The sequence below is a fragment of the Siniperca chuatsi genome, linkage group LG14, assembly GCF_020085105.1.
Source record: "Siniperca chuatsi isolate FFG_IHB_CAS linkage group LG14, ASM2008510v1, whole genome shotgun sequence".
In the NCBI taxonomy this organism is placed as follows: domain Eukaryota; kingdom Metazoa; phylum Chordata; class Actinopteri; order Centrarchiformes; family Sinipercidae; genus Siniperca; species Siniperca chuatsi.
Window position 1 is genome coordinate 28,482,746 of NC_058055.1, and position 18,588 is coordinate 28,501,333.

The 18,588-nt window shown below is 43.0% G+C and overlaps 4 protein-coding genes across 6 annotated transcripts in view; 3 read left to right on the plus strand and 1 right to left on the minus strand.

The window, feature by feature from the left end:
* Positions 1-18,588, minus strand: part of LOC122887786 — a 60,984-nt gene that overhangs the window by 15,413 nt on the left and 26,983 nt on the right. Inside the window, exons 3-6 of one of the 3 annotated variants that reach the window (XR_006380606.1) lie at positions 13,084-13,329; positions 12,769-12,983; positions 12,208-12,390; positions 673-1,528 (exon numbers count right to left, since the gene is read on the minus strand). Coding sequence is in view for 2 of the 3 variants with exons in the window: in XM_044221292.1 (XP_044077227.1) it covers positions 12,179-12,390; positions 12,769-12,983; positions 13,084-13,329 (673 nt within the window). In the remaining variant the exon portion in view is untranslated. Of the gene's footprint in view, positions 1-672; positions 1,529-7,045; positions 7,625-12,167; positions 12,391-12,768; positions 12,984-13,083; positions 13,330-18,588 lie in introns of those variants that run through there. The other 2 variants (XM_044221293.1, XM_044221292.1) reach the window with 2 other exon arrangements.
* LOC122887780 (odorant receptor 131-2-like) lies at positions 2,897-5,144 on the plus strand. The gene has a single exon (XM_044221285.1). The coding sequence runs from the start codon at positions 3,207-3,209 to the stop codon at positions 4,143-4,145; it is 939 nt and encodes a 312-aa protein (XP_044077220.1). The 5' UTR covers positions 2,897-3,206; the 3' UTR covers positions 4,146-5,144.
* On the plus strand, positions 8,956-11,223 carry LOC122887778 (odorant receptor 131-2-like). Its single transcript, XM_044221283.1, has one exon. It carries the CDS (start codon positions 9,285-9,287, stop codon positions 10,221-10,223), a length of 939 nt encoding a protein of 312 aa, XP_044077218.1. The 5' UTR covers positions 8,956-9,284; the 3' UTR covers positions 10,224-11,223.
* Positions 13,732-16,949, plus strand: LOC122887777 (odorant receptor 131-2-like). The gene has a single exon (XM_044221282.1). It carries the CDS (start codon positions 15,013-15,015, stop codon positions 15,949-15,951), a length of 939 nt encoding a protein of 312 aa, XP_044077217.1. The 5' UTR covers positions 13,732-15,012; the 3' UTR covers positions 15,952-16,949.

The window sequence follows — 18,588 nt, forward strand, 5'->3', positions numbered from 1 at the left end:
TTTAATAGGTGGGGCAATCACTATTTTACATGGGCCATGTAGGTTTAGAATTGGTTTTCCCTTCATAATAACAATCGTCATTTAAAAACTGTATTTTTTGTTTACTTGTGTTATCTTTGACTAATATTTAAATTTGTTTGATGATCTGAAACATTTAAGTGTGAAAAACATGCAAAAGAATAAATCAGGAAGGGGGTAAACTGTTTCACAACACTGTATGTGTGTTTGTGGGTGTTAAGGTTATTATAGAAAACAAAAGCTGAAACTAATGGTCAAAACACATACATAGGTTATTGTTAAACTGTTATGGTACACACAGGCTGGACCCAAAAGCACAACTGACACAGTGAGAGCTGAAGTAGTTAGTTTCAGTTTATTGTAAAACACAAGGAATAACCAGGTGTGTGGAAATAATCGTCGTGAGCTGGTGGACTGGGTGAAGACAGTGGGCTGGCAAGAGTCTGGTGAGAGCAGGTAGGCGGAGCGAGGACAGCAGGCTGAGGTGGAGCAGCGGAGGATCCGTGGTGGAATCTTTCTGGAGAGCTGGTGAGTAACTCGGAGGCAGGTGGGAGGAATGAACCTGAACACAGGGAGTCAGAGACTTAGTCAGGGGTTCAGAAAACATGCAGGAAAATCTTTCAATGAGGCAAGTCAGAGGCCGAGGTGTAGTACCACTTGGGTAAACGGACGATCTGGCGAAGACCGGTGAGAAAAACCGGGTATATTTACTGCCAGGTGTTGATTGGTGGATGGAGAGCAGGTGAGCAGCAGCAGATGAGTAGCAGGTGTGTCAGTCTCTGACTGGAAGTTTACCCGAGGCCGCGCCCCGCCAGCATGCACACACACACACACACACACACACACACACACACACACACACACACACAGACAAACACAGGAGGGGAACCAACAGAGGACAAACAGACAGAGACACTAGGAATGGTACAACTGTACCATGACAGTACCCAACCAATCGGAGCCCCCTGGAGACCCAACAGGTTTGTCAGGATGTAGCAAGGGGAAGTCCTTGATTAGCTGATTGTCCATGATCAATGATCGTGGAATCCAAGAGCGTTCCTCTGTACCATATGCCTCCCAGTCCACGAGGTACTGGAGACCCCTGCCTCAGCAGTGCATGTCCAGCAGCTGTCGGACCATGTAGGCAGGATGGTCATCGATGATCTGGACGGGTGGAGGACAGATGGATTTGTGAGACATGGAATGTGGGGTGGATTCTCGTGGTACGAGGAAGTTTTAATTTGACCGCTGAGGGGTTACTGACCTCTTCCACAATATATGGGCCAATGAACTGGGGAGCCAGTTTCCGGGAGTCGGCCTTGAGGGGAATATTGATGGCAGATAACCAAACTTTCTGACCTGGTTTCTATTCAGGACCTGGTGTCCGGTGACAGTCCGCGATGCGCTGGTTGTGGGCAGTGGAACGGAGTAGGGCAGCACAGGTCTCCCTGCAGATCTTGCAGCAGCGGCACAGTTGATGTTGAACTGAGGGGACCACGATCTCACTCTCCTGTGATGGAAACCTTATTGATGATAATTACCTTAAGAGGCTTCAAAAGGTGACAAACCTGTGACTGTGCTAGTTAGCGCGTTGTGCACGTATTCCACCCAGTTCAGATGGGAACTCCAGGACTTGGGATTGATGGCTGCCACACAGCGCAGAGCAGCCTCTAGGTCTTGGGTTGCCCTCTCTGATTGGTCATTGGTTTGGGGGTGAAAACCTGATGAGGCTTACTGTTGCGCCCAGAGCTTGACAGAAAGCTTTCCAAACTTGAGAGATGAACTGGGGGCCCTGGTCAGAGACGATAGAGTGGTATCCCATGCAGGCGGAAAACCTGGTCGACAATGATGTCTGCCGTCTCACAGCCTTAGAAAAACCTTCAAATACAGTTAGAATGACTGTGTTACCTTGGGACGGAGGTAGGCCGGTCACAAAGTCCAGGGCTATGTGGGACCAAGAACGGCTGGGAACAGGCAGAGGACGTAGCAGCCCAGCAGGAGGACGATGAGAAGACTTTCCCCGGGCTCAGATGGTGCAGGCAGCCACAAAAGCGCAGCTGTCAGCCTCCATGGTGGGCCACCAGAAGTGCCTCTTTAATAGGTCCAGGGTGCGGTAAATACCTGGGTGATTTAGAAGTGTGCCCCCATTGAAGCACCTGGGAACGTGCAGTATCAGGGACAAACAGACTTTCGGGTGGTCCATTACCCGGATCGGGCTGTGCTTGCTGGGCCTCCCTCACCTTGGCCTCAATCTCCCAGGTGATAGCAGGAATGATGCACGAGGATGGGAAGATGGCGTCTGGTTCAGGGGAGGAGTCCTCGGCCGTGTATTGGCGAGAGAGGGCTTCCGGTTTGATATTTCTTGACCCCGGCCTGTAGGTGAGGGAAAAGTTGAAACGGCTGAAGAACAGGGCCCAACGGGCCTGTCGAGGGATGAGGCTTTTGGCAGATTAAATTTAGGCCAGTTTCTTGTGGTTGTAGTTGTTAATTTAATTATTAAGCAGAGTTCCAACTTGATAGTTTAGTATATTTTATGAGATTCAGTCAACTGATTGACTCTCATTTATCTTAAGAGTGGTGCAACGAAGAACTTAATTTATTAAAGATGTTATTTATTATTATCACAAGCCTTCTTTTCACGACTGCAATACAATTTTCCTTTAAAGGAAATGTCTAAAGTCATTTGCTTCCATATCGATATTTATTATGATTTAAAATTCCAAAAATAAACAGCACCACACATGTCAAAATTATATCATATTGGATAGATGCTGTTCTTTTGGTGATTATGGAAGACATGATAACATGGACCAGGGAATTAGAAAATAATGGTAGAGTAGTTACATCACCAAATACTAATACGTTACCCATGTTTAAATATGATGGTGTCACATGAAGTGGGTGTGAGGACTGAGCTCATATATTCTGTGAAGGTAAGCAAACCCTGCAGACCAGCACTGCCTACATTGAAAGCGACATGGCCTCTAACCTGCTAACTGTCTGCACAGGATAAATGTTTTTGGGTTTTGCTTGTGAACTCAACAGGTATCCCTACCCTTCCAATGGATGGATGGAAGGATAGAGCTTCACCTTTAGAGGAAAACAAACTCAACAAGATTAATTAGGCTTTTGTGCTCAAATTTTCATCAACAGCTTAATATTTCTGGTTTATTAAATGCTTCTCTAAGATGTCAGATTCAAATCAGTCTCAGACTAACATCACTGTTGGACTGCAGTATCAGGGATTACTGGGATTAGTGTTGTTTTCCATTCTAACTACAGTGCCATGCTGTGTGTTTTTCTTCATTAATGGGACCATGCTATTTACCTTAAGGAGTAAAACGGTGTTTCGTGAGACCTCTCGTTATATTCTTCTGTATAACCTTCTTTTTGCAGACACTGTACTGCTGCTACAGAGTCAGTTAATGTACCTACTAGCTGCTTGTAGAATATTAATGACGTATCCTGTGTGTGGTGCTCTCACCATGCTCGCCGATCTCACAACTGTGATCTCCCCTCTCACACTGGTGGTGATGTGTCTTGAAAGGTATGTCGCTGTGTGCTACCCACTGAGGCACGCTACTTTCATCACCGTCAGAAACACAGGGGTGGCCATCATTGTGGTTTGGGCCTTCAGTTTACTAAATGTCCTCATTCAAGTTATTTTGCTATTAAATTTTCCATTTGAAGAATTGCAGAGCCTGCAGATGACAGACTTTTGTGGCAGAGAAAGCATGTTGCTTGATCCAATATCTGACCTTTATGGAAAAGCCTACACTTATTTTCTGTTTGTATCAGCTGGCGTGGTAATCGCTTCTTCCTATATTGGTGTGATGATAGCAGCCAGATCGGCCTCCACAGACAAAGCTTCAGCCCGTAAGGCTCGTAACACACTGCTGCTGCATCTGGTGCAGCTGGGCCTCAGTCTCTCCTCAACCATTTACTACCCATTGCTCATAGCTATCTCAGAGGTCCTGGACAGGATAATATTTGTGCGCATCCAAATTGTCATTTACATGTGTGTTACCATCTGCCCAAGATGTCTGAGTTCTCTCATCTATGGTCTCAGAGATCAGACCATCAGACCCGTCCTCGTGTACCATCTCTGCTGCCAGAGGAGACGCTGACTTTCCCTCTCAATCGTCCCAGCCAAGGCAATAATCAGCACACTTATCCCTTTATAGATTAATATTATTTTTAACAAAATGTCTTGATTTATTAAAAATTTAAACAGAGAATGGCACTTTTTAAAAGTAAAGTGGGATACCCCCCTCTCCATTTCACTCTAGCGAAGACACAAGTATCAATTATTTTTGTTTCTTGGGTTTTTATGTCTATAGATTAGATTGATTTTATTGTCTACCTCAGCGGAAATGTATCTTTGGCTTCTCCAAAGTACAGCAAAGGCACATACAATGCACATAACACAGCACACCATTAACTTTGTAGTTAATATTGTTTGTTTGTTTCTCTGTTTTGTGTCTGCAAGTCCTGCTGTACCATGGAACCTACATCACACACCACATTCAACCAGACACACACCTATATCAGCACTAATGCCCAGTTCCTTATAATAACCTTTTCAACATGTCATCAAAATAAATAAAAGTATTGAATCACTTGGCTAAACTGCAAGCAGATACATGCTTATTACAAGAAACACACCTCTCAGAATCAGACTATAATGAATTAAAATCATCAAAATTCAATCACTTATTGTCGGCTCACTACAACACGAAACAAAGAGGTGTGTGCATTTTAAGGCCAGCAAAAACATCGTTTTATCATGCACTGGTCAATTTTGATATTTTGGGCTATTTTACTTCCATAACATGCCTTCTTCCAGACTAGTGGAAAGAAAACGTCCAAAATACACATTTAGGTGTTTATTTTACACCTTTTCTCTTTGCATCTGTAGATTTCTCCTAAATTCACCATAAGTGAAGGTGTGTCAAAGAGTGTGTGTGTGATTGTGTTACTGTTCAGTTGAAGGCCATACTGTGTTATTCAGTTATCAGTTTTGATGTGTTTTAGATGTTCTATATTGCTTTTGCCAAGAAATTTGATTACATATTGTGTCTGTAAAAAGTGGTTTCCAATAAAAATGTATGGAAGTTTACAATACACATCTTTAAACACTGATTTCTCTAAATGAGTTTTTGAGCCTATATTCTGAAGGTTGTTACAGAGGGGTTTGTTCATACATCATTCATAGCCTGATTTATATAACATTTTCTTCCTAAAAACCTTCAAGTTTTAATGTCTGTCGACAGTATTTTTTGATTTATGGAGTGATAAAAAGAGATATCCAAAATTCCCTCTGTAACAGCCTTTGACTCTAACATGTCAACAAAATGAAACAAGAATTTTGAACCTGGCTTCATCCAATGTTCAGATTTCTGGAAATGCAAATTAGTGCTTATGCAATTAGATAATGTCTCATTTGCATATTTAAATATACAATTTCAGAAAACATGTAATACAAAAAATAATTATCTTAATGTAAGTAATCAACTGGGGAACTTTCACGGTGATATTAGTTTAAATGTCTACTTTATTCAACTGTAGTGTCTTAACGCCACCATCATAGATCCTGAAAGACGTTTTATCATCGTAAACATATCAATCTACACAGGCCCAAACACAGATGACTCATCCTTTTTTCATAATGTTTTGTTTGCCATCTCAAAAATTCCCTTGTGGGTGTGATGGTGCTGTCATCACAGCAGGTGACTACAACAGGTACAGCACGAAGGAGGAAGATACAACTGGAGAGTACTCCACTTCTTTTATCCGACTGCCCATGTTTACAGTCAGGAAATAGATCTGTGACCTGCTGTTCACAGTTCAATCAACCACGACGGGTTAAATAACTGTGAGACATGTGGCTAGTCTGTGGTTCTACCACTACATCTACCCACACATATGTGTGTTTGTATGGGTCAAGGTTATTATAGAAAACAGAAGATGAAACTAATGGTCAAAACAAATACATAGGTTATTGTTAAACCGTTATTGTAGTAGGTTGGAAAAGGCTACATCTAAAGTTTTATGGAGAAACAGACACCCCCTTTATTTTTTTGTATTTTCTAATGTGTCTTTTATTTTGGGTACATCCACACCACTAGAGGGTGCTCTGAGCGCTACTGTGGGGATTAGAGGGACGAAGCACAGGTGCCGCTTCAGAATTAAACAAGCTGTGGCAAGACTAACACGTCTCTTCCTCGTCTCTCCACAGGTATGACTAAAAAGTTATTTTATTAATTCAAACTTGGTCCAAACACATTTCAGATTGCTGTGTAAAGGTTTTGTACAAACTATAAATGTGTCAGAGTTTAAAGTAAAATGTATTTGTTTTTGTTACTGTTTCATGTCGTCATGTTTTCACCACAAGTCCGCCGTGTTCAGTGTAGCTATAATGTGTAAAGCCTTATTTAAGCAATCCAATTTGCTCAAGTGCTTAGTAGTAGTGCAAATTTAGAGAGTTTTAATTGTAAATGTTACGAAATCTCAAGTTTAAGGCAGCCGCCGTGCCAACTGTTCAGACTGTAGGGAGACAGTTTTGCCGCCATTCGGAGGCAATTTTTCTTTTATTTTGCCGCCCTGCGTGTGTGTATGTGGTAAAGATGTGAAAGAGAAATGTTAAAGTATGTATTTTTATTTGCACTTTATGATTTATTTTGTGGTCTATTATTGTTTTTAGCCAATTTACATATTATTTTAGTGTTTATTAGCAAATCTGTGTTAATTTATTTACTGTCCTTTATCTTTTTATCAATTGATTTTTGTAAAAATGAGATAATTGAATGATTGTCAGAATTAAACAAGCTGTGGCAAGACTAAAACGTCTCCTCCTCGTCTCTCCACAGCTACACCACACCTTTAGGCTACACAGTCTAGCTGTGTGCTACAACCCTAGCTGTGTGCCACTTGCTACCACCCAGCTTCCCCTAGGGCTGGCGCCGGTAACATTATGGTACACACAGGCTGGACCCAAAAGCACAACTGACCCCCTCAATCGGAGCCCCTGGTGACCCAACAGGTTTGTCAGGATGTAGCAAGGGGAAGTCCTTGATTAGCTGATTTTCCATGATGAATGATCGTGGAATCCAAGAGCGTTCCTCTGGACCATAGCGCTCCCAGTCCATGAGGTACTGGAGACCTGGCCTCGGCGGCGCACGTCCAGCAGCTGTCGGGACGTGAATGCAGGATGGTCATCGATGATCTGGGCAGGTGTAGGAGAGCCGGATGGTGGGCACAAAGGGCTTGAAGATACTGGTTGGATTTGTGAGACATGGAATGTGGGGTTGATTCTCATGGTATGAGGAAGATTTAATTTGACCGCTGAGGGGTTAATGATCTCTTCCACAATATATGGGCCAATGAACCGGGGAGCCAGTTTCCTGGAGTCGGCCTTGAGGGGAATATTGTTGGCAGATAACCAAACTTTCTGACCTGGTTTCTATTCAGGACCTGGTGTCCGGTGACAGTCCGCGATGCGCTGGTTTTGGGCAGTGGAACGGAGTAGGGCAGCACAGGTCTCCCTGCAGATCTTGCGGCAGCGGCACAGTTGATGTTGAACTGAGGGGACCACGATCTCACTCTCCTGTGATGGAAACAGAGGGGGTTGATTACCTTAAGAGGCTTCAAAAGGTGAAAACCTGTGACTGTGCTAGTTAGCGCGTTGTGCAGGTATTCCACCCAGTTCAGATGGGAACTCCAGGACTTTGGATTGGTGACTGCCACACAGTGCAGAGCAGCCTCTAGGTCTTGGGTTGCCCTCTCTGTTTGGCCATTGGTTTGGGGGTGAAAACCTGATGAGGCTTACTGTGAGCTTCAAAGAAGCTTTCCAAACTTGAGAGGCGAACTGGGGGCCCCGGTCAGAGACGATAAAGGGGTATCCCATGCAGGCGGAAAACCTGGTCGACAATGATGTCTGCCGTCTCACAGCCTTAGAAAAACCTTCAAATACAGTTAGAATGACTGTGTTACCTTGGGACGGAGGTAGGCCGGTCGCAAAGTCCAGGGCTATGTGGGACCACGGACGACTGGGAACAGGCAGAGGACATAGCAGCCCAGCAGGAGGACGATAAGAAGACTTTCCCCGGGGTAAGATGGTGCAGGCAGCCACAAAAGCGCAGGTGTCAGCCTCCCTGGTGGACCACCAGAAGTGCCTCTTTAATAGGTCCACGGTACGGTTAATACCTGGGTGAATTAGAAGTGTGCCCCCATTGAAACACCTGGGAACGTGCAGTATCAGGGGCAAACAGACGGTCGGGTGGTCCATTACCCGGATCGGGCTGTGCTTGCTGGGCCTCCCTCACCTTGGCCTCAATCTCCCAGGTGATAGCAGGAATGATGCACGAGGATGGGAAGATGGCGTCTGGATCAGGGGAGGAGTCCTCGGCCGTGTATTGGCGAGAGAGGGCTTCCGGTTTGATATTTCTTGACCCTGGCCTGTAGGTGAGGGAAAAGTTGAAGCGGCTGAAGAACAGGGCCCACCAGGCCTGTCGAGGGTTTTGGCGGATTGAAGTAAGGCCAGGTTCTTGTGGTTGTAGTTGTTAATTTAATCATTAGAGTTCCAACTTGATAGTTTAGTATATTTTATGAGATTCAGTCAACTGATTTAAATAAGAGAAATGACAGTCAGAGTGGTGCCACTAGGAAGTTTATTAAAGTTATTATTTATTATTATCACAAGCCTTCTTTTCACGACTGCAATGCAATTTTCCTTTAAAGGTAATGTCTAAAGTCATTTGCTTCCATGTCCATATTTACTATGATTTAAAAAACAATTCCAAAAATAAACAGTACCACACTTCTCAAAATTATATCATATTGGCTAGATGTTGTTCTTTTGGTGATTATGGAAGACATGATAACATGGACCAGGGAATTAGAAAATAATGGTAGAGGAGTTACATCACAAATTACTAATACGTTACCCATGTTTAAACATGATGGTGTCACATGAAGTGGGTGTGAGGACTGAGCTCATATATTCTGTGAAGGTAAGCAAACCCTGCAGACCAGCACTGCCTACATTGAAACCGACATGGCCTCTAACCTGCTAACTGTCTGCACAGGATAAATGTTTTTGGGTTTTGCTTGTGAACTCAAAAGGCATCCCTACCCTTCCAGTGGATGGATGGAAGGATAGAGCTTCACTGTCATAGGAAAACAAACTGAACAAGATTAATTAGGCTTTTGTGCTCAAATTTTCATCAGCAGCTTAATATTTCTGATTTATTAAATGCTTCTCTAAGATGTCAGATGCAAATCAGTCTCAGACTAACATCACTGTTGGACTGCAGTATCAGGGATTACTGGGATTAGTGTTGTTTTCCATTCTAACTACAGTGCCATGCTGTGTGTTTCTCTTCATTAATGGGACCATGCTATTTACCTTAAGGAGTAAAACGGTGTTTCGTGAGACCTCCCGTTATATTCTTCTGTATAACCTTCTTTTTGCTGACACTGTACTGCTGCTACAGAGTCAGTTAATGTACCTACTAGCTGCATGTAGAATAACATTGACGTATCCTGTGTGTGGTGCTCTCACCATGCTCGCCGATCTCACAACTGTGATCTCCCCCCTAACACTGGTGGTGATGTGTCTTGAGAGATATGTCGCTGTGTGCTACCCACTGAGGCACGCTACTTTCATCACCGTCAGAAACACAGGGGTGGCCATCATTGTGGTTTGGGCCTTCAGTTTACTAAATGTCCTCACTCGAGTTATTTTGCTATTAAATTTTCCATTTGAAGAATTGCAGAGCCTGCAGATGACAGACTTTTGTGGCAAAGAAAGCATAATGCTTGATCCAATTTCTGACCTTTATGGAAAAGCCTACACTTATTTTCTGTTTGTATCAGCTGGCGTGGTAATCGCTTCTTCCTATATTGGTGTGATGATAGCAGCCAGATCGGCCTCCACAGACAAAGCTTCAGCCCGTAAGGCTCGTAACACACTGCTGCTGCATCTGGTGCAGCTGGGTCTCAGTCTCTCTTCATCTATACACAACTCATTGCTCATAGCTATCTCAGAGGTCCTGGACAGGATAATATTTGTGCGCATCCAAAATGTCATTTACATGTGTGTTACCATCTGCCCAAGATGTCTGAGTTCTCTCATCTATGGTCTCAGAGATCAGACCATCAGACCTGTCCTCGTGTACCATCTCTGCTGCCAGAGGAGACGCTGACTTTCCCTCTCAATCGTCCCAGCCAAGGCAATAATCAGCACACTTATCCCTTTATAGATGAATGTTATTTTTAACAAAATGTCTTGATTTATTAAAAATGTAGACAGAGAACGACACTTTTTAAAAGTAAAGTGAGATACCCCCCACTCTCCAGTTCACTCTAGTGAAGACACAAGTATCAATTATTTTTGTTTCTTGGGTTTTTATGTCTATAGATTAGATTGATTTTATTGTCTACCTCAGTGGAAATGTATCTTTGGCTTCTCCAAAGTACAGCAAAGGCACATACAATGCACATAACACAGCACACCATTAACTTTAAATTTAATATTTGTTTGTATTTCTCTGTTTTGTGTCTGCAAGTCCTGCTGTACCATGGAACCTACATCACACACCACATTCAACCAGACACACACCTATATCAGCACTAATGCCCAGTTCCTTATAATAACCTTTTCAACATGTCATCAAAATAAATAAAAGTATTGAATCACTTGGCTAAACTGCAAGCAGATACATGCTTATTACAAGAAACACACCTCTCAGAATCAGACTATAATGAATTAAAATCATCAAAATTCAATCACTTATTGTCGACTCACTACAACACAAAACAAAGAGGTGTGTGCATTTTAAGGCCAGCAAAAACATTGTTTTATCATGCACTGGTCAATTTTGATATTTTGGGCTAGTTTACTTCCATAACATGCCTTCTTCCAGACTAGTGGAAAGAAAACATCCAAAATACACATTTAGGTGTTTATTTTACACTTTGTCTCTTTGCATCTGTAGATTTCTCCTAAATTCACCATAAGTGAAGGTGTGTCAAAGAGTGTGTGTGTGATTGTGTTACTGTTCAGTTGAAGGCCATACTGTGTTATTCAGTTATCAGTTTTGATGTGTTTTAGATGTTCTATATTGCTTTTGCCAAGAAATTTGATTACATATTGTGTCTGTAAAAAGTGGTTTCCAATAAAAATGTATGGAAGTTTACAATACACATCTTTAAACGCCGATTTCTCTAAATGAGTTTTTGAGCCTATATTCTGAAGGTTGTTACAGAGGGGTTTGTTCATACATCATTCATAGCCTGATTTATATAACATTTTCTTCCTAAAAACCTTCAAGTTTTAATGTCTGTCGACAGTATTTTTGATTTATGGAGTGATAAAAGAGATATCCAAAATTCCTCTGTAACAGCCTTTGACTCTAACATGTCAACAAAATGAAACAAGAATTTTGAACCTGGCTTCATCCAATGTTCAGATTTCTGGAAATGCAAATTAGTGCTTATGCAATTAGATAATGTCTCATTTGCATATTTAAATATACAATTTCAGAAAACATGTAATACAAAAAATAATTATCTTAATGTAAGTAATCAACTGGGGAACTTTCATGGTGATATTAGTTTAAATGTCTACTTTATTCAACTGTAGTGTCTTGCATAACGCCACCATCATAGATCCTGAAAGACATTTTATCATCGTAAACATATCAATCTACACAGGCCCAAACACAGATGACTCATCCTTTTTTTCATAATGTTTTGTTTGCCATCTCAAAAATTCCCTTGTGGGTGTGATGGTGCTGTCATCACAGCAGGTGACTACAACAGGTACAGCACGATGGAGGAAGATACAACTGGAGAGTACTCCCACTTCTTTTGTCCGACTGCCCATGTTTACAGTCAGGCAATAGATCTGTGACCTACTGTTCACAGTTTTCAATCAACCACGACGGGTTAAATAACTGTGAGACATGTAGCTAGTCTGTGGATCTACCACTACATCTACCCACACATATGTGTGTTTGTATGGGTCAAGGTTATTATAGAAAACAAAAGCTGAAACTAATGGTCAAAACACATACATAGGTCATTGTTAAACTGTTATGGTACACACAGGCTGGACCCAAAAGCACAACTGACACAGAGAGAGTAGAAGTAGTTAGTTTCAGTTTATTGTAAAACACAAGGAATAACCAGGTGTGTGGAAATAATCGTCGTGAGCTGGTGGACTGGGTGAAGACAGTGGGCTGGCAAGAGTCTGGTGAGAGCAGGTAGGCGGAGCGAGGACAGCAGGCTGAGGTGGAGCAGCGGAGGATCCGTGGTGAGATCTTTCTGGAGAGCTGGTGAGTAACTCGGAGGCAGGTGGGAGGAATGAACCTGAACACAGGGAGTCAGAGACTTAGTCAGGGGTTCAGAAACATTAGGGAAAATCTTTCAATGAGGCAAGTCAGAGGCCGAGGCGTAGTACCACTTGGGTAAACGGACGATCTGGCGAAGACTGATGAGAAAAACCGGGTAGATATACTGCCAGGTGTTGATTGGTGGATGGAGAGCAGGTGAGCAGCAGCAGATGAGAAGCAGGTGTGTCAGTCTCTGACTGGAAGTTTACCTGAAGCCGCGCCCCGCCAGCATGCACACACACACACGTACAGACACACACACACATACACACACACAGACAAACACAGGAGGGGAACCAACAGGGGACACACAGACAGAGACACTAGGAATGGTACAACTGTACCATGACAGTACCCAACCAATCGGAGCCCCCTGGAGACCCAACAGGTTTGTCAGGATGTAGCAAGGGGAAGTCCTTGATTAGCTGATTGTCCATGATCAATGATCGTGGAATCCAAGAGCGTTCCTCTGTACCATATGCCTCCCACTCCAGAGGTAATGGAGACCTGGCCTCAGCAGTGCATGTCCAGCAGCTGTCGGAACATGTAGGCAGGATGGTCATCGATGATCTGGATGGGTGGAGGACAGATGGATTTGTGAGACATGGAATGTGGGGTGGATTCTCATGCTACGAGGAAGTTTTAATTTGACCGCTGAGGGGTTACTTACCTCTTCCACAATATATGGGCCAATGAACCGGGCAGCCAGTTTCCGGGAGTCGGCCTCGAGGGGAATATTGATGGCAGATAACCAAACTTTTTGACCTGGTTTCTATTCAGGACCTGGTGTCCGGTGACAGTCCGCGATGCGCTGGTTGTGGGCAGTGGAACGGAGTAGGGCAGCACAGGTCTCCCTGCAGATCTTGCAGCAGCGGCACAGTTGATGTTGAACTGAGGGGACCACGATCTCACTCTCCTGTGATGGAAACCATATTGATGATAATTACCTTAAGAGGCTTCAAAAGGTGAAAACCTGTGACTGTGCTAGTTAGCGCGTTGTGCACGTATTCCACCCAGTTCAGATGGGAACTCCAGGACGTGGGATTGGTGGCTGCCACACAGCGCAGAGCAACCTTTAGGTCTTGGTTTGCCCTCTCTGTTTGGCCATTGGTTTGGGGGTGAAAACCTGATGAGGCTTACTGTGGGGCCCAGAGCTTGACAGAAAGCTTTCCAAACTTGAGAGATGAACTGGGGGCCCTGGTCAGAGACGATAGAGTGGTATCCCATGCAGGCGGAAAACCTGGTCGACAATGATGTCTGACGTCTCACAGCCTTAGAAAAACCTTCAACTACAGTTAGAATGACTGTGTTACCTTGGGACGGAGGTAGGCCGGTCACAAAGTCCAGGGCTATGTGGGACCACGGACGGCTGGGAACAGGCAGGGGACGTAGCAGCCCAGCAGGAGGACGATGAGAAGACTTCCCCCGGGCTCAGATGGTGCAGGCAGCCACAAAAGCGCAGGTGTCAGCCTCCATGGTGGGCCACCAGAAGTGCCTCTTTAATAGGTCCAGGGTGCGGTAAATACCTGGGTGATGTAGAAGTGTGCCCCCATTGAAGCACCTGGGTGCAGTATCGGGGACAAACAGACTTTCGGGTGGTCCAATACTTGGATCGGGCTGTGCTTGCTGGGCCTTCCTCACCTTGGCCTCAATCTCCCAGGTGATAGCAGGAATGATGCATGAAGATGGGAAGATGGCGTCTGGATCAGGGGAGGAGTCCTCGGCCGTGTATTGGCGAGAGAGGGCTTCCGATTTGATATTTCTTGACCCTGGCCTGTAGGTGAGGGAAAAGTTGAAGCGGCTGAAGAACAGGGCCCACCAGGCCTGTCGAGGGATGAGGCTTTTGGCAGATTGAATTTAGGCCAGGTTCTTGTGCTTGTAGTTGTTAATTTAATTATTAAGCAGAGTTCCAACTTGATAGTTTAGTATATTTTATGAGATTCAGTCAACTGATTGACTATCATTTATCTTATTTAAGAGTGGTGCAACGAAGAACTTAATTTATTAAAGTTATTATTTATTATTATCACAAGCCTTCTTTTCACGACTGCAATGCAATTCTCCTTTAAAGGAAATATCTAAAGTCATTTGCTTCCATATCAATATTTATTATGATTTAAAAAAACAATTTCTAAAATAAACAGTACCACACTTCTCAAAATTATTTCATATTGGCTAGATGTTGTTCTTTTGGTGATTATGGAAGACATGATAACATGGACCAGGGAATTAGAAAATAATGGTAGAGGAGTTACATCACCAATTATTGATACGTTACCCATGTTTAAACATGATGGTGTCACATGAAGTGGGTGTGAGGACTGAGCTCATATATTCTGTGAAGGTAAGCAAACCCTGCAGATCAGCACTGCCTACATTGAAACCGACATCGCCTCTAACCAGCTAACTGTCTGCACAGGATAAATGTTTTTGGGTTTTGCTTGTGAACTCAACAGGCATCCCTACCCTTCCAGTGGATGGATGGAAGGATAGAGCTTCACCTATAGAGGAAAACAAACTCAACAAGATAAATTAGGCTTTTGTGCTCAAATTTTCATCAACAGCTTAATATTTCTGGTTTATTAAATGCTTCTCTAAGATGTCTCAAGGAAATCAGTCTCAGACTAACATCACTGTTGGACTGCAGTATCAGGGAATACTGGGATTAGTGTTGTTTTCCATTCTAACTACAGTGCCATGCTGTGTGTTTTTCTTCATTAATGGGACCATGCTATTTACCTTAAGGAGTAAAACGGTGTTTCGTGAGACCTCCCGTTACATTCTTCTGTATAACCTTCTTTTTGCAGACACTGTACTGCTGCTAAATAGTCAGTTAATGTACCTACTAGCTGCTTGTAGAATATTAATGACGTATCCTGTGTGTGGTGCTCTCACCATGCTCGCCGATCTCACAACTGTGATCTCCCCTCTCACACTGGTGGTGATGTGTCTTGAAAGATATGCCGCTGTGTGCTACCCACTGAGGCACGCTACTTTCATCACCATCAGAAACACAGGGGTGGCCATCATTGTGGTTTGGGCCTTCAGTTTACTAAATGTCCTCATTCAAGTTATTTTGCTATTAAATTTTCCATTTGAAGAATTGCAGAGCCTGCAGATGACAGACTTTTGTGGCAGAGAAAGCGTGTTGCTTGATCCAATATCTGATCTTTATGGAAAAGCGTGCACATATTTTCTGTTTCTATCAGCCGGCGTGGTAATCACTTCTTCCTATATTGGTGTGATGATAGCAGCCAGATCGGCCTCCACAGACAAAGCTTCAGCCCGTAAGGCTCGTAATACACTGCTGCTGCACCTGGTGCAGCTGGGCCTCAGTCTCTCCTCAACCATTTACTACCCATTGCTCATAGCTATCTCAGAGTTCCTGGACAGGATAATATTTGTGCGGATCCAAAATGTCATTTACGTGTTTATTATCATCTGCCCAAGATGTCTGAGTTCTCTCATCTATGGTCTCAGAGATCAGACCATCAGACCCGTCCTTGTGTACCATCTTTGCTGTCAGAGGAGACGCTGACTTTCTCTCTCAATCGTCCCAGCCAAGGCAATAATCAGCATACTTATCCCTTTATAGATAAATGTTATTTTTAACAAAATGTCTTGATTTATTAAAAATTTAAACAGAGAATGGCACTTTTTATAAGTAAAGTGGGATACCCCCACTTTCCATTTCACTCTATTGAAGACACAAGTATCAATTATTTTTGTTTCTTGGGTTTTTATGTCTATAGATTAGATTGATTTTATTGTCTACCTCAGTTGAAATGTATCTTTGGCTTCTCCAAAGTACAGCAAAGGCACATACAATGCACATAACACAGCACACCATTAACTTTAAATTTAATATTTATTGTATTTCTCTGTTTTGTGTCTGCAAGTCCTGCTGTACCATGGAACCTACATCACACACCACATTCAACCAGACACACACCTATATCAGCACTAATGCCCATTTCCTTATAATAACCTTTTCAACATGTCATCAAAATAAATAAAAGTTTTGAATCACTTGGCTAAACTGCAAGCAGATACATGCTTATTACAAGAAACACACCTCTCAGAATCAGACTATAATGAATTAAAATCATCAAAATTCAATCACTTATTGTCGACTCACTACAACACAAAACAAAGAGGTGTGTGCATTTTAAGGCCAGCAAAAACATTGTTTTTTCATGCACTGGTCAATTTTGATATTTTGGGCTATTTTACTTCCATAACATGCCTTCTTTCAGCAGAAAACATCCAAAATACACATTTAGGTGTTTATTTTACACTTTGTCTCTTTGCATCTGTAGATTTCTCCTAAATTCACCATAAGTGAAGGTGTGTCAAAGAGTGTGTGTGTGATTGTGTTACTGTTCAGTTGAAGGCCATACTGTGTTATTCAGTTATCAGTTTTGATGTGTTTTAGATGTTCTATATTGCTTTTGCCAAGAATTTGATTACATATTGTGTCTGTAAGAAGTGGTTTCCAATAAAAATGTATGGAAGTTTACAATACACATCTTTAAACACCGATTTCTCTAAATGAGTTTTTGAGCCTATATTCTGAAGGTTGTTACAGAGGGGTTTGTTCATACATCATTCATAGCCTGATTTATATAACATTTTCTTCCTAAAAACCTTCAAGTTTTAATGTCTGTCGACAGTATTTTTTGATTTATGGAGTGATAAAAAGAGATATCCAAAATTCCCTCTGTAACACTCTTTGACTCTAACGTGTCAACAAAATGAAACAAGAATTTTGAACCTGGCTTTATCCAATGTTCAGATTTCTGGAAATGTTTGCAAATAAGTGCATATGTAATTAGATAAAATCTCGTTTGCATATTTAAATATACAATTTCAGAAAATATGTAAGACAAAAATAATTATCTTAATGTAAGTAATCAACTGGGGAACTTTCATGGTGATATTAGTTTAAATGTCTACTTTATTCAACTGTAGTGTCTTAACGCCACCATCATAGATCCTGAAAGACGTTTTATCATCCTAAACATATCAATCTACACAGGCCCAAACACAGATGACTCATCCTTTTTTTCATAATGTTTTGTTTGCCATCTCAAAAATTCCCTTGTGGGTGTGATGGTGCTGTCATCACAGCAGGTGACTACAACAGGTACAGCACGAAGGAGGAAGATACAACCGGAGAGTACTACACTTCTTTTGTCCGACTACTCATGTTTACAGTCAGGCAAGAGATCTGTGACCTACTGTTCACAGTTTTCAATCAACCACGATGGGTTAAATAACTGTGAGACATGTAGCAGGTCTGTGGTTCTACCACTACATCTACCCACACATGTGTGTTTGTATGGGTCAAGGTTATTATAGAAAACAGAAGCTGAAACTAATGGTCAAAACACATACATAGGTTATTGGTGAAAACCTGATGAGGCTTACTGTGAGCTTGAAAGAAGCTTTCCAAACTTGAGAGGCAAACTGGGGGCCCTGGTCAGAGACGATAGAGGGGTATCCCATGCAGGCGGAAAACCTGGTCGACAATGATGTCTGCCGTCTCACAGCCTTAGAAAAACGGTCAACTACAGTTAGAATGACTGTGTTAACCTTGGGACGGAGGTAGGCCGGTCACAAAGTCCAGGGCTATGTGGGACCACGGATGGCTGGGAACAGGCAGAGGACGTAGCAGCCCAGCAGGAGGACGATGAGAAGACTTTCCCCGGGCTCAGATGGTGCAGGCAGCCACAAAAGCGCAGGTGTCAGCCTCCATGGTGGGCCACCAGAAGTGCCTCTTTAATAGGTCCAAGGTACGGTTAATACTTGGGTGAATTAGAAGTGTTCCCCCATTGAAGCACCGGGGAATGTGCAGTATCAGGGACGGACAGTCAGGTGGTCCATTACTTGGATCGGGCTGTGCTTGCTGGGCCTCCCTCACCTTGGCCTCAATCTCCCAGATGATAGCAGGAAGGATGCACGAGGATGGGAAGATGGCGTCTGGATCAGGGGAGGAGTCCTCGGCCATGTATTGGCGAGAGAGGGCGTCCGGTTTGAAATTTCTTGAACCCGGCCTGTAGGTGAGGGAAAAGTTGAAGCGGCCGAAGAACAGGGCCCAATGGGCCTGTTGAGGGTTGAGGCTTTTGGCAGATTGAATTTAGGCCAGGTTCTTGTGCTTGTAGTTGTTAATTTA